Genomic DNA, 21,420 nt, shown 5'->3' with positions numbered 1-21,420 from the left:
TTGTACCAGACAGGCCCAATAATGAGTAAGACAGCACTATAAACCTTTGCTGTGCGCCAAAATACTGAAATATTTATGGACATGAAGTTATCTAGTCCATGGATACAAGATAGTACAGTCATATACCATCCCACACAAATTTTTGTTGCATGCATGGTGCTAAGTGGGACTTTTTAATTAACCCCTGGAACAGCAGTGACTGTGAGTTTATGTAGATAAGTTTCTAGTACTAACCAGCAGAAAAGGTGTCCTTTGCCACAATCTACAGCAGGGGCTTTTAGCATGGGGAAGCTAAGTGTATCTGATCCTGTTGAATTTGATCCTTGTCTTGTTAGCCTTACTGCTCTTTCGCAGCCAGGTATAGGACACCATTTAATAGCAGGATTATTTTCAACAAAGGCCTGAGGAATAAAAGGAAAAAAGGAAAAGATTTTACCACATAAGACCAGATTTTGTCATTGATATAAAACCATCTGTATTCATAATCTTCCTTTGATGGAACAAAAAGCATAAGGACAATCTTGTAGCTACTTTGATAGGCTTTTAAAAATAGTTATAATAGGGGAACAATTTCATCTCCACCTTTTTTTTTTTTTAATTGAAATAACAACAGTACTCCAGACTTATGCTAAGATGCAAATGACTTATATCCCAAACAAAATGTTGAATGTGTGCAAGTCAGTTCCTTTGTGATATGGCTTACTGGAAACTTCTACTATATATGTACTTGCAATACACTCATTAACAGAACTGACTCTTGTAGTTGAAAATAATTAAAACCTTATTGATTAAAACAAAAATCCCACAACATATCCCTCCTGCAATAAACCTGAAATCAGAACTACACTAACTCAGGAATTTACCTCCAGTCTTTTCTGTTTAATGTATCGGGTCTTCTTTTGTAAAACTTACATCTAGTAAATGAGGAGGAAAAGGAATTTTCACTACTTCACTTCAAACCTATGCTGATCACCAGGCCACTTGAAATACGAAGATTTATAAGATTAATCAGATTTGGTAGTTTAATTTGCATCTTACCATGTATGACACTGTTACTGTGTATTAAAGAGACTTGTCACACAAAGTATTATAAACTAAAATGTATTTCTCTACTTTCTTTTGCCCTGCCACCACTCATAAAGTAGCACATTATGTCAAAGAATTGTTCATTACTACACTAGCATAAAAGAAAAAAAAGTGAATTAAAATTTGCTTTTACAACCAAGTTGCAATGATGGAAACAAACATTAAAAAAATCAAACAGGAAAACCAACTCAAGGTTTTCCTACTTCTCTTCCTATATATAGCGATTATATCAAGCATTAAGTAATTAAGTAATTCACTTCTGAAATAAATTTTTTAAAGGGAAACGTACTATTTCTCAATGTAAACAGTCTGTTGGTAATGAAAATAATCCAAAAATTCTTAAAAATGAAAAGCTTCATATTACCTGTTTGACCATTGGTTTGATCAAATAATTTTATTCATACTGCATTAAATTACACATTATGGAATTATTGCATTTGTGCTTAAGGGATAAATACAATGTTCTTTCTTCTTCCTCAGTGGTATATCAAACACTGATATTATGGCATATAAGATAAACAGTAATTCAGTGTACATATTGATTTATGAATTTCCACTTGGAAAGTTACAAATATACTGCAGCATTTCACATAGAAATTGTATTTCTTATAAAATGAAATACAGTTCAAGAGTACAAGAACAGTTTGATAGTTTACCTTAATGTCAAATTGAAGGTATCTTTTGTCCATCTCCTTGGAAACCACACTTTCTATGATGTCTACAGGCACAAGCTGGAAACAATCATATGCTGGGCAAAAAATGTTGTGAGCTTCACCCTCCTGAATTTTCAGATTCAAAAATCTGCCAGAATTTTGTCAGTCAGTATTTGTGTATAAAAAGTAAAAATTAAAAGGCTCCTGAATACTTTATACTAGGTTCACAGATATTCACATTAATCAATTTTTAAACAAAGAACAGGAAGTACCCCTTTCTGCTCAAAAGGGATACAGATTTGATGAACATCATAATGGAAAAAAAAAAAAAGAACACGGTCATGGTTCAAAAACGAGCCCCATCAGCTACGCTCAGCCCTATGTGTTTGTGGTTCCCATCCTTGCCATTTATCAGACACAGCTCTGCAATTTTTAATTAAGCTGAGCATTACTTCCAACTTAAACCAGAAACGGAACATGTAAGTGTAATTAATCTAGGAAATCATTAATTTGATACGCAATTAATTTTTACAACTCTGCTAGTCAAAATAGGTCTGTTCTTGGAAACAAATTTCTAAACTGAGATCTTTGTAGTCCCTAAGTACCAGAATGCGAGGTGGAACGAGCTCAGAAACCTGCTGAAAGCCAGACTTTAACTGACAGTGCACAAGGTTGCTTAGTTTAAAAGCTGTAATTTATTAATCTGACATCAAGGATGTCATCTAACTTTAATAATCCAAAGGACAGGCAGCTATTCTAAGTTAGCCGCCTGGGATCCTTTAATAGTTCAGGTAGAGAGACTTGTCAATTCATCCCATCTTAGATTCATATCTTAGAATGGGACAACTCAGTCCTGGCTGTGCTCTGAGTAACTTTGAAATGACTGGCTTGGAAAGACACATCCCACCCTAGAGGTGCCACCGCCAGCACTTGCTTGACATTGAGCCAGAGCTCCGAGTGCACGTGCAAATCGCAGCACACACAGTCCAGCACTCAAATTAGAAGCGCCGTGTCAAGCCACTGATCTCTCAGTAACTTCTGCATCGCTGCATAACAGTTTGCAAGACAACAGCAGCAAGACTATTAATTTGCTTACCACTGAAAGCAACTGCCTTATAAAAGCCCGTATGGAAGAGAAAGTGCTCTTCCTTAGCATAGGAGGAATGGGCTCATGGGAGTTGGGCTGATGTGCAGCAGAACTGTCTGTGCTGGTGTGACGCTGTGACAAGACACTACAGTGGTACAGATCAAGAGGTACAATCTCCTGACTGAGGACAAAGATGAATATAACCACTGCATACAGATATAATTGATCCTGGGAAGCATGATTAATATTTATACTAGCATAATTGTCCATGTCCAAGTCTTTACTAGCAAAAAATTATGTAGTAACAAAAGCATTACACTAATAGAATGTTTAAGTTAACTCTACTCCTCAGTTACTAACTCTCAATGTAAGAAAGCATTTTAATTGCTTCTCTGACTGGAAATGGATTTATGATGCCTAAGTTTTGTGTGCTAAACTCAGAGATGGAATTAGGCATGTGCTTAATTTAGAAAGTGTAAACCCCAACGCTGCCAACACCACACGCACACTGAGCAAATCAAGAGTAGGCTCATCTATTTACACACAGGCTTGAAACATTTGCTTAGGAGTTTTGTTGAATCAGGACCAAAAGGATTTTTGTTGAATTTTGGTGAATCAGGACCAATTATGTAAGCCTACGACAGCTGATAGCCATTGGGTATGGCAACTTAAATATTCAATAGGGTCAAACCAGCAACTCTTTGAAAGCCAAACAGTACTTTAACATTAGCTGTTTGTGGTCTCTGTGCTTTCCTCTTCAAAATGACAACAACAAAAGTTTCTCAAAAGATAGAAAAGCACATTTACTCACGCCTCCCAGCATGCTCTGCAGAAGTCATGTCCACAAGGCATATCCACTGGGTCTTCAAACACAGAAATATTACACATACAAATGTCACACTGTAGATGAAGAAAATACTTCTGATTAAGAAATACCCTAAAGCCTTGTATGTTGTTAGCAGGACGCATTATGTTGGAAAAATCTCAGCAAAAATTTAAAGAAGTGCTCAGTAGGGGAAAAAATTTAACTGTAACCAGAAAGGAAGTTATTTAAGCTATAGAAACAGAAATGGGAAGGATGAGATATCTCTGTTTCCTATCCAAACAGCACATTTTGGGGTGTCTTCCGTCATGTTCTCCAGCTCAGCAAGTGCTTCAACCTGCAGAGTGCTAGCACCTCAGAATTAAGAGTTTTAGGGACAAAAGGCACCTGAATTTTTCATTAGCTTCACAGGCAGCCAGAAATGGAGTTTGGAGATGACAAAGGCTACAGGAAATGTTCAGCATCTCACACAATCAGGTCCAAATCAAGGCGGAGCAATTCAGTTGTGCAACAGCAGCAACTATTTAAAGTAATAATCTACACAAATACTGCTTTTAAAAAAATACTTTGAGACTCTTGATCAAAATAAAGAATAAGTTAAGCTAAAAGTATTCCAACAGAAGATACCACTGCTGAATTTTATACAACTAGGTACTATAGAAAAAATAACATTGAATACTGAGACCCTAACTCTGAAAACATTTAAAGCATAGGGATGAAAGTACTGGTAGCTTGTGGTTAGGTGTGAAAATAAATATTCATGGTCTTCAAGGAGTACAAGCAGATTTTTCTTTCCATTGGAGACAAGATTCCATGGAAATTTACTTGAGCTTTCAATACTTTAGATATTAAACACACAGAGAACATTTTCAAAAAGTTATCCTATGGTATGCTACTTTTTAAAAGCACTTGTGTTACAGCCAAAACCAAACCAAACAAGCGGGCCTTTTAAGTGCAAGACTTGATGAAGGCATTTATTGTTGTTTCACTCATTTCAGCCAAAATAAAATTTTTAGAAGCTGACAATGCTTCACAAATGTTTGCTATTAAATTTATGAGAGTCTTAATTTTTGTTTAAAAAGTAACTTTAAAATAAGGAATTTCATTAAGCCCCAAGTTCAAAATATCAATTACAGAACATTTACTGGAACAGTTTTAATTATAAGATAGGATGTAAATACAAAATCTGAAAAGAAGCTTTACAGCTTGTGGTTTTATTTTATCTATTGCTTTTATTTTATCTAACTGCCAAAATGAGAATATGTATTATTTCATAAACAACATTTTGAAAATATTATTTTGATAGCTCTTTATAAGATTTTTAAACAAACAGGAATACTAAATGTGTAATTCTGGATTCGGATTTAGATACTCTAGATGTAGCATGGCGATCATTATCCAAACTTGCACTCCGGCCTTATGGATCATCGATTGAAAACAAAGCACACAATGTAAAACTGAAGACATGTAATCTTTCATTACACATTTTAATTAGGAAATATTCCCAGACAATATTTAAGTGCTAATGTAAATAACTGTACGATAACATTATTCCTTCTATATAGCTTCTTTTTCAGCATTTTACAATTAAAGAAATAAAAGATTTCTATGCAGGAATGCAAGATCTTTATTTGAATATGAGACCTAGGGATGATCCACTTGCAACACTGCATATAATGTTCTAGAAAAATGCTTAGGTCATGGAGCAAAAGTTTTATAATGCTGCAGCTGTGGATTATTAAAAAGAGAACTCTGTCTTCCAAAAGAACCACACTGATTTTAATGAAAGACGCTTTCATATTTCAAATTTGCGATAGCCTTGTAAACTGCTTGAAGCAGCCCACACATAGTAAAAGTAATTATAAGCTTACAGTACACTAGTGGGCTGACATTTCAAAATGCAGACAAAGAGAATTTTGTTTTCTAAAGAAAAAATTTTCAAAAGGCAGGGTTCACAGCATTGAGTACATTCAGGGACATGGATACAATGAAAGTGAACATCTTGATAAGTATGAAATGAGAAGAGAAGCTCAAAAGAGCCAAATGCACTGATGTGATTGTAGCTGGATAAAATGCTACTTTGTGAGTGACAGCCAAGGTGAAAACAGAGTGCTTTCTATTAGCCAGATGTTCAATTGTGTTATTATATAGAATGTTTAAGACGTCAACCTCTCTGCTCACTGCTTTTGGCAAAAGAAACACTTCCCATCTTCACAAACTTATTTTCAGAATGAGATGACAACGCAGCTCCCGTGTCCACGTAGGTGCGCTATGTTTAGAAATGAGCTCTTCTGCCCTGCTAACAATTCCAGATCTATTTACAAACTCACCACAGCTGTCTCAAGGTCTCCTGGTGAGGGGCTGGTTTCGTCGGGGGAGGTCACAGAGGAGCGAGTGGTGCGCGGGGTGCGGGGAGAAGGGAGAGTGTCCCAGGCGTTGTATCCGCTCGGAGGGGGAGTTGGCATCTGCACCCCCGACCGCTGGCAGCAGTTCTCTGGGTTCGACATCCACGCTTCAAGTAACTTCTCCCTGTCCCAGTCTGCAATAAGGGCACAGACACAGCAAATTACACAGCTGACAATGTTCTGAATATATTTTGTAACTGTGCCCTCAAAAGAATATATAAATGCCAAGCTAAAAAAATTGGAAAGAAATAAATCTGGTAAGTGGAAGTGAATGGAACTTCAGACATTGAATTTTACAGAACACATTCCAAGATAATACATAATGCAATGTTTTTATGTAAATAACTGCATTGCAAGCATCTCCTTTCCCTGCAGTATCAGTCTTAAATATAATTATTTGTACTATTTATTTACAGCAATTAGTAGCTAGGAGATTCAGAAACCAGAATTTCAGTGACTTGCAAAGACAGAACAAAATATAACAGCCCTTGCATGACAGAATCTTCGATATTTTCCCTTTTTTCGAAAAAAGTTGTTCAATATGGATTGACTTCTATCTACTGTGTTTTTTTAAAGAAAATGAAGCCAACTGCTACAAATGAAGGAAGAAGACTAAGATAAAATCAGATTACAAAAAGATTTGTGAACTAATGAGTTACCAGTCTTCATACATGCATATGACAGTTATGTATTTCTGGGGAACAAAAAGAATAAAACCCCACCTGATTGCTCAAAGTATTTCACATATTCTTACTACATTTTTCTTCTATAATTGTGTTACTGAATGCTTTACTTTTATTCATAATTAACATTGCCCATTTATATACAAAAAAAAGAAAAACCGAAACAAAATTTATTATGCACGAAATCCTAAAACTGAATAAAATATTTCTTAGCCATTGTTTGAAATGCTGTTTCTGATACCTAAGAGTAATACTAAATGCATCTGAAGAATAGTGAATTTTTCTATTAAAAAATTCCTGTATTGATTTGAATCTTAAAGTATTCACACTATGCACAGATGAGATGAACCAGAATTTCAGAAGGAAAGAGAAATTTTCCAATTTTTTCCTATCACTTTAAATATCTATTTTGAAGATTTTTTTTTTTTTAATACTAGGTACTCTCACTGGAAACTCAATGTTATTAATCAAAAGATCTGGGTTATTTTTATTGAATTTTACATTTTATAGGAAAAAGACAAATAGTATTCCTATACTGTATTAATGCTGGAAAAAAAATGCGTGTTCTAAGCACTGAACTTAATAAAATATTGCCGCTGTCAAATAGTGATTGCTGTCGTAATAAAATCTGCTCCCTCCTAATATGAAAAAAAGCCTTTGAGCTGGAAATGATTTACTGATCAGGTGTTACTCATCTACACTAAAACATATCATGGGTTATAGTTTACTTTCAATAGCTTAAAGACATGGACCCTGAACATATTTACACTGCAAAACATGTGACTTTTATTACCATTTTTCAAATTACCCTGAGCTGATAATCTTTCAGAGGGGAGCTGATTGATGCTAAGATACAGATAAAATTTGCTAAAAGTTTTCTTGAGCTCCTTTGTTTGTACTGTATCTTTAAAATGACCCAGAGTTAGGACATGCTACTAAATGGATTCTACTGTGTTTTCTTTACTAATGTGTGAGTTTTAGTAAAATATGTGGTAGTTATCTTTGCTGAATTGTCTCTCTTTTATACTGAAATGAACTGGAACAATTTTGAAAAAACACTAGTAGAAAAACGGTGAAGTTATTTATTTTCATGACTGCCCTAATAATTTTTTTATCTTGGTCTAACTCTAAATACTTCTGTCTCTTAATGAAAAAAAACCAAACCAAACCAAACTCAACTCTTACAGCTTGTGTCAGTAGATTGATGTAGTTGTATGATCAAAGAAAGCAAAGTCTGTTGGATTTAATATTACATATCTGTAAACCATTAAAAATTAGTACATAAGAATGATCTTTCCAAGAATTTAAGACATGTTTTTCTTACGTTAAATGTGAATTAAGTGAAGATTTCACAGTATTCTTTTATGAATTTCAAGATGAAATGCAAAAACATTACAGTTTGGCATTTGATGTTTCCCAATTGTCTAAGCCTTTTGTAAATAGCTCAGTTACTCCCTTTATGAGGCCGAACCAATTCTACGTCTTCATTTCAAATAAAACAAATTATGTTTGAAAAATTTCCAGTGTATGACTACAGCTACAGGCAAAATAGTTGACTTTCTCATGACTTGCAAATTGTCTGTGTTTCTTTCTCTTCACCAGCCAATTGCATTAAGTTACCGCGACATCACTACGGCAACATCAGTAAAATGACCTTTGAAACACAGACTCATTTCTTCTCAACTTTCAATTCCGGCTCGCTAGATGCTGGCAGACATTTCTGCAGAGTTTACATCAACCTCATTGCTCTTGGACTTATGGACCGTGCTGCGAGTTTGAATGGTATTGCCATAATTTTCTTCTTCAAAATATCTGCACAGGTTACAGAAACTACCTACCCATTTAGTAAAATGTTTAGCCTTAATGAGAGTATTTTGAGAATCCAAAACAGTATTCAAAGATTGCACATATTATAAATACATTATAAGTACTAAACAAATAATCAACATTAAAAAACCTACACGCAAAGACTGTGCCTTAAATATCATCAGACAGGCACAAGTTCAAGTTGACTTAATTCAATGTCAAAAGGACCATAAATAATAACTATTAAAAATAATGTAAAAGATGAGTTTCAGGTAGCATACCTCCTCATGAAAGTGTGCCAAAAGTTGCGGGTTTAAAATAACATTTTTCTATTTCACTTTTCCCTCTCCCTTTTATTTTCACAAGGAGCCCACAAAAATAATAGGGTATGAAAGCTTAATCCAGCAACTGCCTGAGTAGTTCTTTGGCACACAGTAACAAGGCAGATGCTTCAGTAAGCACAAGTTTTGAATGACTGAATCAAAGCCTAAAGCTTCCACTGAGTTTCAGAGAGATACTTTTGTCTGGATTCTGTATATCTGTTCTGCACTCAGTGTATCCTCATTCTGACAACCACAGTTTAAACTACATGACAAGTACAAAGACTGATTTCAGTGAAATTAAACTAGTTAGAGATATACAAACAGAAAAGTCTGCCTTATACTAAAAGAGTTAACTATAAAAATCCTTCAAATGACAAACACTCATATGCTTTAACTGCCAAGGCAGTTTTGAACCATTTATTACAATGGTTAGACTGCTTTTATTGCAACAGTAAGTAAATGAATAAATAAAATTGGATCCAGTTTTATACGCAAATATATAGTGGCAGAAAACCATAGGTCTGTCAAAAACAGGTACAATGATTTTGACTTTTTTTAGTATATAAAACCATGGAAGTTCTACTTCTGTATCTCTCACTAAAATAGGAAAACTCTGTTTCTCCATACTACTTAAGTTAAAATGTCTGTCATTATAATTCCTAGTTTGAATCACTTTCCTTTCAGCTTCCCTGTCTGCCTCAATGCTTTTTGACATACTGCAGCTGTATTTCTTTCTAAAGTACTGTATGAACTGTTTCCTGGTATTTGATTAACAGTTACTTCTCTTTTACTTGGAAATAAAAAGGAAACCTACAACTGCAATTTTGATTTTGCTGAAAAGTTTGTTAGTCTTTAAGATTCTGGATTACCATGTGCGCGCAGTAGAGCTTCTGCAGTGAAGAGCGGGGCTTGGAGCATGTCAGCAGATTCCACGATCAGCATGTCCTTCAGCCTTCGCAGGTCCTGAAGTCTTAGCCCCTCATATGGCTTTGAGAAGAAGAAGAAAGACAATTTATGTCTAGCACTATTTTCCAGTTAGACGTCTAATTCCATATCAAAGCACTGTTATCGATTGTAATCTCAACTGTGAGGTAAGATGTGACGAAATTTACTCATTGTGCAGACCAATGACCATGCAAAGCTACACAGAAATGCTGTCATTTTGCAATATTTATAGTAAGATCTTTGTACATTTCAAAATCTAAAAGACAATATTTCTAGAGTTCTCCATTGTAGTTGGAGGCTGTGTTCAAATGATGAGCTATTCTAACATTGATGCGCTCTCTCTGAAAAAAAAGCTAGATTTTCACAGAATCCAACTGAATTTTGAAGTGATTAAACCGCAAGTATTGTGGCATGGGTATGAAAATGCATGACTAGATTTGAACTAAGGATTTCAGGGGAGAGTGAGAGAAAGGACAGGTTAACATAGACTGCATATAGATCCACTGACACTAACTTCATACATGAATTGAGACCTAGTAGATTTGAATTGATCTAGAGGAGGATACATTGAGACATGAGGTAGCAAGAGGGGACATGTTTGTGAACAGAATCAGGTACAGGTCTTTTGAGGCAATATCCACCCTCACAGAAATGGAAAAGTCAATCATGAATAGATGAGACATATAGTTAGAAGTTCACAGAAACACAGAATGGTTGAGGTTGGAAGGGACCTGTTGGTCAAACCGCCCTGCTCAAGCAGGGTCACCTACAGCCAGCTGCCCAGGGCTGTGTCCAGACAACTTTTGACTGTCTCCAAGGTTGGGGATTCATTGTACATGAAGAGGTCAAAACCCTCTTTGAGAAACACTGGCCAACTCTGATAGCCCTACACACTCAGAGCAGATCATCCAGCGGCATTCCTGCTCTGGAGCTCCATCCCCTTATTAGAGCATGAAAAAAGGTCAAATTAGAAAAACAAAAAGGCAATAATGTTAGGGTTCTGAATTAGCTCCAACCAAGATACTAGAGATGCATACACGTTTTGCAGGCTCCTTTTTAAAACTAAGAAAGGAAGAACATGACAGCAAATATATTTGTTAGTGTCGCACAGGGAAAATGCCCAAAAGGTAGAAAGAGAAAAACAAGTGGAAGGAAATGTACAAACAATGGATACAGAAAGTACGTAAAAAAAATATTCGTACATGCATTGGTTTATTTATATAAAGGATAGCTAACAAAAGATTTAAAGCATCTGACATAAAACTGATCTGTGCTCAGGACTAATTAGGAATCTGGTAACCAAGTGGCAATTGTCTTCACCAATTTGGAGAAGAAAGGACACAGAGCAGCAGTGACGACAGATAACCACAGTTAAGATCACACACTATTACTATTTACTATCTATATTTTGGTTTTATGTAGAGCATAGTCCAGGACTCTCCAGTGCTAGATAAATACGCACACACATGCAAGCACACATACATAGACAGGAAGGAAAAGACTGGTTCTGTCCTCAGAAGTTTACCTTTTAAGTAAAACTCTACTGTGCACATAACCCTTTGAGGATACCAAGCAGAAGGCAGAAGAGACGGAGAGAATGGATACCCTGGGCTTCTAAATGATTTTATCATTTTGAGACATCTACTCTAAAAATGTAACATGCTTCCTACATTCTAGATATCATAATAAACTCATAAAATGCATCTAAAACCATAACTGACTCCCAAAAGGACCTCTTCTGCTATCTACTCAGTAAAATAAACAGGAACTTCTCCATATTAGAAACTTTGTGATTGGCAAGAGTAATGGTGCCACGACTCCACATGGGGTCTTTGTCCTTTTTGAGAAAACAAGAAAACCAGAAGAGAAATGGACTGTGTCTCGACCTTTATCTTGATTGCCCAAGTTCAGGGAGTTTCTCTATGTCCTTCTATTGCTGATCATCCATGACTCAGTAAAGGACAACCTGAATGTTAATGGCTTGCACTGATATAAATCTGGGCCGCTTGATTCATAGCATGCTGGAATTTGACTGACCTACTTAATTTCTTACAAAAGAGATCATTTATAAAAACATGTCAGGGAGACAGGCAGATAAACAGCTGGGTGACTGAATGATTATAATTGTGCAAATATACTGCAAAAAATGGAAGCAAAGAGTAAATCGTCTTGACTGAATCTGCACTGCATTTTGAATTGCAATTGTAAAACACGTAGCTTTGCCAGCACAACAGTACTCAATTGTTGAACACCACATATATCACAAAAAGAAATATTTTTTTCTGTTAAACCTGCCACACATGCACATATTTCAGGATGTAGTATTTTATCCTGAAATGCAAATATGCTCAAAGTTATATTTAACTGTTTGGTTCTAGGTCAAACACTGGCAATCATCTGTCTTGAGTAAAAGACTATTATATTATCTCAGCTGGAGCATTCCACACAACCAGCAGGGATTTTTTGATCCTGTGGTTTTTAAGAATCCTAATTTTATCTTTTTAAGTAATGAGGGAAATATTTCTTAAGAATGTGTTTGAAACTTCGGACATTTGTTTCTTAAAATAATATACGAGTTCACAGAAGAAGGAAATTTTAGACTGGTACTATTAAGTAGCTCAAGCTGGAAATTCCAGAGTGAAGGTTTTATACAATGAGAACCTTTAAAAATGTTAATGTGTACAAGACAGAGTTTTGTCAAGACTTGTGAAGACACAGTCTTTAGTGATAAGGATGTATATCCTTTATGTAATATAGAGGTTTATCTTTAACTGCTTCAAATATCATTGATCTCTGCACTGCCATATACTGTGAAGGATTTTGATTGCAGCTTATGATGCTCACGAATCTCCTTTAATACTCATTTATGGAGGAGCTCTATATTGATATTTCATGTGAAAAAGCTGTTTTTGAATATTAGCATCATTTCACTATATAATGATTTTGGAATACACTATTTGAGTTACTACTTTAACGCATTGATGAGCTTCTCACTACAGATTTCAACACTTTTGTATTCTCAAGGGCCCTACTTTTTACCTATTTTATTCTCAGTTTTTTACCGCTAATATTTAGGTATCATAAATGATATAAGTATTTTTCACCTGAAAGTACTTTTAATGTGTAAGCTGATCATTTTAACAGTTCATTTCAAACTAATATTATTTTCAATTTTAAAGTACTATTACAACAGACAAGGGCAAAGTAAGTCTTTGGTACAGTGATGACTATATAATTAAATGGTGTCAAATATACTTAATGTAAATATCCTCCTTTATGGGTGGATGGAGTTCTATAGTTAATGGAGTCATATATTTGAAAAATTATCTATACTCCATTTAACTCATTTAAGTATATGCACTATATGTATATAAACGTATATATATCTTAACTACCTGTAGTCCCTTTCTCTCCTTCACTTAAAAACCCATTCTCTATCTGTAGAAATAAAGTACATTTAAATCATTTTATATAAGTCGTTGTATTTATGCTATTTACATTATATGTATATTTATATAACATCTATTCTGGAACTGAAGAAAACTATTCCAATTACTCTACACTCAATAAATCTGTGATACACCCACAAGCGGGGTATTACTACAGTGTTCGGTGGCACATATGTAAAATGAACTAAGGAATTATATATTTTGCTATTGCACAATGTATTTCTCTGACTGAGAGCCAAAACTGCTCCGGATGATCTGAAGCACTGCTCATTCCCAGGCATTTCCTATGTAAATTTAAAACATTCCATGATTTGATTGAAATGAAGGTTTCTGTTATCTTCCAGGGACACATCGCCAAGACAAATAAGCTCTCATGCTAGAATAAACAGCAAATGAAAAGACTGTACAAATAAAACAACCAAAATCTATAGAAGTAGTTAAAAAAGAATCAGTTACAGTCATACTATTTAGTGTAACTTCAATTACATTTAAATGATAAATATAAACCTAAATTTTATGTAATATATTTTTTTTGAGATTGTTCATCAACGAAGTAAAAGTATCAAGACAAAGAAGTTAATCCAAAATACTCTGCTGGCTTGTTACCTTTCCATTGCCCACAAATCACAGACGGATCTTCTTTCACTACAACTAACTACAGTGTTAAGAGAGCCACAGTTTATACTCTATTCTCAAAAAAATTAGCATTTCCATGTTATGTAGATTCTATGTGTGTTGGCACATCGCTTTCCTTTTCCTTCAGCACTCACATAATTCCTTGGTAATATTTCAATGTGAAGAACAAGTTGGTTCTCAACATCAGAAACAAAGCTTTGTTATTACTCTGAGTATACACGCTTAATTCAATGACACTGCACAAAGCACTACAAAAAATCTTCTGCTTTGTATGAAAAAGAGGATTATTTTATTCTGTAAACATGGCAGGTCTGGAAGAGGAGGTATTGGGTACTATCATGCCAGATACTAATGTGCATATCATAAACATCAGAGTTAAGCCCGTTTGGCTGTGTTGCCTGGAAAGAAATCCTATTTGTGGTTTTCAAATGTTTTCTCTTTTCCTCTAAACTTCATTCAAGAGACAAAATGACTTTGAAAATGCATTTCTTGGTGTTCCGAAGTTTTTTAATTCTTCTTTGTGTTTTGGAAAGATGTTACAGGGCACCACCAAACAATTACAATCTAAGTATGACGTTGAACAAGAATTTTGCACACTCGCTTCCCTCAGTGTTTAATAGTTTAAAAAAAATGAAATTTAGAAAAAAAAAAAAAAGTAGAAGGCCATCTTTGAGGGGCAATTTTGCTGAAGGATATGTGTTCTGGGGAAGGCTTTTGGATCACTTCTCACGCCCCATTGAGATAACAGCTGGAGGCATCACCATAGGCAGTGGTAAGTGCGGCTTTCACTGCCCACCCAGACATTTGTCCACAGACCCGGAGGATGAGGACATGGAGCGATCTGGATCGCAGTCCAGTGCCAGTCTTTCTAAGACTGTTTTTTTCCAACTGTTTTTGGCCACTCTGACGGCTAAGATTGAAAAATGAACTTCCCCTGGCTATGTGCTCTTGGCATCACTTGTGCTGTTACAGTTACACAAGAAATTAGAGAGCTTATCCCACTGAAAAGTCATAAAGAAAGCGGGGGGAAAAAAAACCCAGAAGGGAGCATGTGAAGGCAGAATTGCTCCTTGTGAAGCCCCAAGACCACCAACCAATGTACCAAATTCCAGGCTGACATTTTTCGGCTTGAGAATCTTCAGAACACGTGGGAAAGCTGCCCTGGTGTGTCAGATGGATCCAGGTCTGCAGGGCTGCCTGCATTTCAGTTCTCATGCTCAACAAGTCAAACGAGGAACAGAACTGGATCTTTTGACGGCCTCAGTGAAGTGACCCCAAATCAACATAATCACCCTTTACATGAGTCCTTCGTAACTATCAAGTCTTTAAGCTGATTTTGCTCTGAGCATCCACCTTAAACAGTCACGAGACGCTATTTGCTCTTGCTGAAAAGCCTGTTCAAGTGGTTCTTGATTTCCGCACCCGCACTTCTAAGTTCACTATTCTCTTAGCTGTGCTGGTGCATATGCCAGCAAATCCATGGTATAAATATAAACACAAAAATTATTCAGGATAAATAAAACAATCACATGTTACCACTCTTTAAAACTTTTTCTTCTTTCAAGCCAAATCATTTCTATGATCCAGTTGACAGCATAATCATCCAAATAGTTCTACTCATACAACCAAAGGAGTAGGAAACTGCAGGAAACTGCAGCAGTCTTTTAAAGTGGTTTTGCCAACAGAGAAAATATAATTTCAGACTATACTCCTACGACAATTTGAGTGTCTCTATATGGGAATATTCAGAGAAACTAAAATGAGTTAATGACATTTGTTATTTCAATGTATATTAAAGCTCATCTCAAAACCTCTCATCTAGGAATAAACAATCTAACTAAGCTTGTTTATATTTGAATTTATTCAAGAAAATTAGTCAGAAAATGAATTGAACAGTACAAAGACTTTCTTACTTTCAAATAAAAGTGACCATGCATGGCATTTTTCAGGGAAACAGTTGATGTGATCCAGGCCTACTCATACCTAAATCTGAATGAATTTTCTTTTAAGTGTAATTAGGTTATAAGTGACCTAAGCTAGTAAAAGGTAAGGCCATGCTACTTTTGAACGGAGTAGCCATAGAGAAATCTATTGTCCTTCAGTTCACACAGAATTACTTCATAATATCTACTGAATCATATTATTTGTCTATGTATTCTTATTTAGAAATTTAGTTAATTAAAATCCAACAATGGATGGGGGAGGGAGCTTCTGCTTAGAATATTTTTGGTCAAATTGTCCTTTTCAAATCAGAGTCTTCTGTGAGGCATACGAGAATTCAAGCAAATTTGTGTCAGTGAATTGTCTCTCTTTTTCAAAAACTGACTTCACAATAACAACACCTGTTATCACCTGTTCTTCATACAAGTTCTGGTATGCAGTAGCTTCAGGCATCATTATAAAACAAGAAAGTAAATGTGCTGTTTTGAAATCCTGCACTACTCAGCTGTTTTTTGGTGACATGCAACCCAGTCGCAGTCTATGAAGATCCACCAGAACATTTTCCTTATTCTATCCCACAGATTTTCGCCTTTTCAGAATTTCTCCTGTCATTTTTAGACAAAAAGGCATCTTAAGAAATAAAAATATGTAAAAAATGTTTGGTTTAGAGCAACTGTTTCCCAGCTTACGGGCTTGGTCTCACTGTATTGCCTCCAGCCTCACAGCTTGCAACACTTTCAAGACAGCCCACATAAGTAAGTATATGGATAAAACTTCTCTTCAGTTCTTACAACAGATTTGTTATGTTGTCTGAGCTTAACTTGAAAGATTATAAAGAGCTGTGTTAAAATCAAATGGTTTACAAATACACAGTACAAAGTACGGTACCTACTGAAATCCTTTGCAGAATTTAGTCACAATGTAACTGCTACAAATATGAATGTGTAAAATACCCCAAACTTAAAGTAACTTCTAACCTCTTTTTTGTCTAAAGCAGCATATTCAGCTTCAATGCTTTCAGCTTCAGGATCACGCGAAAATACCATTCGAGATTCCAGATTAAGAGCCAGCTCTTTGTGGTGTTGTTTCTCTGCACAGTCACATGGGGTATCTTTATTTTCATTTTCTGCAAACAAATCTCCACCATGTTTTACTAGAAGCTGAAAAGTAAAATGGGAAAATAAACAGTTATTAATTACCAACTCTAATAGTACCCTGAAGAAAAGACAGTTAAGAAAATAATAATAATAATAATAATAATAATAATAATAATAATAATAATGATGATGAAGAACTAACAAGGAAAATAGAAAGAAGAGACAATAGCAATGCTCTTTGCGAAACAAAGATTCTCTGTTTTATTAAATAAATTACTGCTATAATTATTCTTACACCCACCTTAATTCCATGGAACCTCAAAATCTCAGAAATACTTTACAAGGTAATGCTGTACAATATGTCTCTGTTAGGTTTTAAACACTAAAATTCTGCTCTACTGATATGGTCAGTGGCCCATAGAAAATGAGGGGCCTGAGGTTATCAAGCAGCTGGCAAGATGGAGCTGGATACTTCTTTAATTATTGTTTATATATGGGTGAAACTCCATCACTCTTCCCAGCACTGGTACACAGGTGGTGACAGAAAATGGGAGAATCTTTGGGTAGGAAGGAAGATGAGGTACCAATTCGGAGAGAGCACATAGTACTACTGGGAGCTCTACCTTATTTCTGAGGACACGAGAAAAGCGAAACAGTTCTAATTCTAATAACTCTAATACAGTCTAGCATTGTGCCATTTCAGCAATCTTGTCTCTTGCCAGTAACCACTCAGAAATGGAGTCTCTAGCTAATAAACACTAATTGTGCTGCTCCCATGACCTCACCAACCCTGTCTCCTGCTAGAAACTGATCTAAGCAAGAGCAACAAATGCCACACATTTTAAAGGCCGACAGTGGACCATTTTTATAACTTATTATGGTATCTTTATAACACATTCTAAACTTCTAATGATGGAGCACCCAGGACAGTCATTCACTACTAAAATGATTTATCATATTTCTAAATAAAACTTAATCTATAAACATTATCTTGCCTTCAGATCACGATGGCTCTGCCAACACTATCCTGTATTTTTAGCCAGGATATTTCAAAACTCAGCTTTTCATTTTTATACTTCTAAGAAAAATAAAATTTCCCCAAAATGTTCTGTTCTCCACATAAACCTTTCAGATCATGATCAGCCACTTCTTAATTTTCTCTTCAGCAGAGAGTATTTCCTTCACTTGTCACTGTAAACCTGGAATAATTCTTGTAGATTCTTTGGAAACTTTTCACACATTCTCCAAAATAAAAAGAAATGCAAACCCAAAAATACCACAAACCAGTGTAACAACAAGATTTAGTTGAGAAGCTATTAATGTCATTAAGTATGACACCATATTTTATCTTCATAGCAGATCATCAGATAGAAATAAAGGTAATACCAGGATAAATACCAAGATACCCAGCCTACAGTTACCTTGTTCTATCTACACTTCTTAACATTGGACAAACTTTGTTAACTTGAGTTTTCACATTCTGTCTGTACATTTTAAACTCTAATAAAAATTTAACTGAGGCAACTAAGACAACTTCTGAGGTAGAAAAATAATAAATATAATTGAAAGAACACTCCAGAGATCTATGCAGCTCAAAATCTAGTACACAAGATGAGGAATATGCAAATTAACAAGTTTTTAATAATAATGCCATCTTTCTCTAGTAGCACTGTTAAAAAGCCTTCTGTCTCTTAACCAACTAAAAGGAGATTAATAATTTAAATAATCACATTAGTAATTTAAACAAAAAATGCCATTTAGTATGCCAAACATACTGTGAGAGAGTGGAATATATCTGCATAAAATCAAATCTATTCAGCATGAAAGTTAAGCCTTTTTTCTGCTCAGTATTTGAAGTAAACACATTAACTTTGCCCAAACTATCTTTAGCAATGGGTTCCACACAGCTGTTCTGCTCAGAAGTTTAACACATGTGAATGGAGTAGTATCAAGACAGCATATTTGACTATCAACTCTTGAACAAATCAACTAGTTGACGGTTCACCCACAAGGGACTATTTTTTTTTTCCTTATATAGCTGTGGTGGGGATGGGAGAAGACACAAGGCTGGGATTTTCCTGAAAAGTTATGGAAAAAGAAGGAGACGATTAAAGTGAGAAGCTCTGAAGTGAGAGTAACCACCACAAAACTGGGCAGGCAGTGGAGAAGAAAAGCTAAAGGTGCTCCTGGGGTTCTAAGTAACCTTCCGTTTACCAGAGAGAAGGAAGATGACTTGATGATTTGGCAATTCAGTTTCTTCTCTCTTTTTGTTTTGGTAAGAGTTTTAATCCTCAAATACTTCCAGGAAAAAAAGAGAACATTGTTAAATTCCTTTACTAAGCTCTATTTCAGGCTTTTCATAATGTAGTGTTCCTGTTCATAATCCTTTTCTTGTTGAAGGAGTTAGAAAGACCACAGGCTACACTGGAGGGCTTAAAATATCACAGATACAAATCTTAGGGTCCGAGGTTCTTTGCTCTGTGGTCAGGCACATAACAGAGTTTGAACTTGGGGGTGTACTCTATGTTTCTAATGTGGAAACCATGACTAGTTAGACTACATAACTGTGTCTAAACTCGGGCAAAGGGTAATCCATGGGGATCAGACTGTAAATTCTTCTTCAAAGACAAACTGAAGGCAAATCAGAGTCAGAAATGGTTTAGTCAATTGAACAGTACATATTGTCATGATAACATAACCCAGTTTATATAATTGTGGAACTAGCAGTCGTACTTGGATTCATCTAATGAATCATATCACAAACAGTAAGAAATAGAAAAATACATGTGAAGAAACACAAACCATGAACTTTCATGATGAGTTTAAAGCCAACTGATTTTACAGTCTGCAATTAAAAGCTGCAGCCAAGGTCCAAAACCACAATTTAGTCTCCAGCGACCACGATTCTTTCTGACATTGTAGTCTGCCTGGATCTTACTATGTGAGCCCATTTGCTTCATGCCCTTGAAACTGAAAATATTGAACAATTGTGTGTATTCCTAATACCACTGCATAGCCTCATGTGGCACGAAGACAGATGACTGAGGCAGAAAACTCCTGGCTCAAATCCCTTGTAAATCTGAAGTTTAAGTCACCTGAGGATCTCAAGTATAGAGAGACAGACAGAAGATGAAGAAATAAGAGCTTCTGTGGATAATGTAATTTTTTTTTCAGTACATATTGATATGGGTCAAAATATAAGCACTTTAGAGATCAGTGTAAAAGATATAATATTTCACAAATGTGAGTAAGCAATAGAACTAAAAAGTTAATACAATATGCTATCAGATTTTTTTCCCCCTGAAACAGCTTTGTGAAACACTGTGCATGTCATTTATTAATAGCAGCATACAGACTTGTGATTATGTATCAACTTTTACCTCGACACAGGCTTTCATCCCTGAGGCAGCAGCATAGTGCAAAGGTGTATTTTTTTTGTTATCAACAGCATCAATGGCTGCTCGTTCATATTGTCCTTCATCCAGCTTTGCTCCCTTCCACTTCAGGATCATCTGCAGACAATCTGCTCTTCTGCAGTCGTCCTCCGAGGGTCGTGTCAGGCGAGGATGAAGAGCTCCTTCCGAGATCATGATCTGAGGTCCCATACACAGCAAGTGCATAGATGTCTCGTTGTGCACATTCCGTTTATTCGGGTTACCGTCTCTAACAAAAAGGAAAGTTCTGCAACATGGAAAAAAAAAAAAATTAGCACACAATTCCACTCATTTCCCTGAAGTGGGAAGGGTCTATTATGACACCTCTCTTAATTTCTTGCCAAGATTTTGATGAGCCATGTGAGTGATAAACATTCTTAATCAATAATTACTGCGGGACGTCTCTCCTCCGTTTCTCTTAGGAGTCAAAAGCCAAGATCTGAATGAATTGCTGAAATATCATTAAGTACCACATATAATTACTTTGTCAGCATCTGACATAATTTTCCTTGGCAAAGTTTATTCTACAGTTCTGTGTTGTATTGCAATAAATGTTATTAAGTCACAAGATTGATTGAAATAGATACTTTCTTTTTTATAGTCTCTGTCCTGAACAGCAGCGCATTTGGTAGTTTGCAAATAGCTAATGCTAGAGCAATTTCTTAAAAATCCATTCTCCTTTCCCATATCTTTAGTCAGATATCAAGGTAGTACTTACTACTTCTTGAAAATATATTAAATACTTTTCCTGCTAGACTCTATTTGCTGTCTCACTCTAGAATATATGGAAGCGCATAATGCGAAACCCTCGCCTATGAAGATGACAGTGGCTGGCAAGAGTTAAAAGTCTTCTCTTGAATGCTTTATGGGCAGTTCAAAGTGAACAATAAACTACACTGGCAGAAGGATCAGCTTGGGAATGAAAGGAAAACAACAGACTGATTCCTGGAATCACAACTCTTGATTCCCGACAGCTCCTGAGACAACACAGCTCTCTGCTGCTTCTTGCCAGCAAGGAATTACAGAAGTCACAATCCAGTTCTGAAATGGAA

General features: G+C 35.7%; 1 protein-coding gene across 7 annotated transcripts in view; it reads right to left on the bottom strand.

Annotated features, from left to right (window-relative positions):
- Positions 1-21,420, bottom strand: part of ANKIB1 (ankyrin repeat and IBR domain containing 1) — a 94,510-nt gene that overhangs the window by 20,072 nt on the left and 53,018 nt on the right. For all 7 annotated transcript variants that reach the window (XM_065627316.1, XM_065627321.1, XM_065627320.1 and 4 more), the window contains exons 3-9: positions 20,315-20,615; positions 16,815-16,997; positions 9,736-9,853; positions 5,980-6,188; positions 3,638-3,726; positions 1,743-1,887; positions 235-401 (exon numbers count right to left, since the gene is read on the bottom strand). In XM_065627316.1, coding sequence (XP_065483388.1) covers positions 235-401; positions 1,743-1,887; positions 3,638-3,726; positions 5,980-6,188; positions 9,736-9,853; positions 16,815-16,997; positions 20,315-20,615 — 1,212 coding nt within the window. The remainder of the gene's footprint in view (positions 1-234; positions 402-1,742; positions 1,888-3,637; positions 3,727-5,979; positions 6,189-9,735; positions 9,854-16,814; positions 16,998-20,314; positions 20,616-21,420) is intronic.

This window comes from Caloenas nicobarica, chromosome 2 (genome assembly GCF_036013445.1).
Source record: "Caloenas nicobarica isolate bCalNic1 chromosome 2, bCalNic1.hap1, whole genome shotgun sequence".
In the NCBI taxonomy this organism is placed as follows: Eukaryota; Metazoa; Chordata; class Aves; order Columbiformes; family Columbidae; genus Caloenas; species Caloenas nicobarica.
This window is presented reverse-complemented; position numbering and strand designations above follow the sequence as displayed.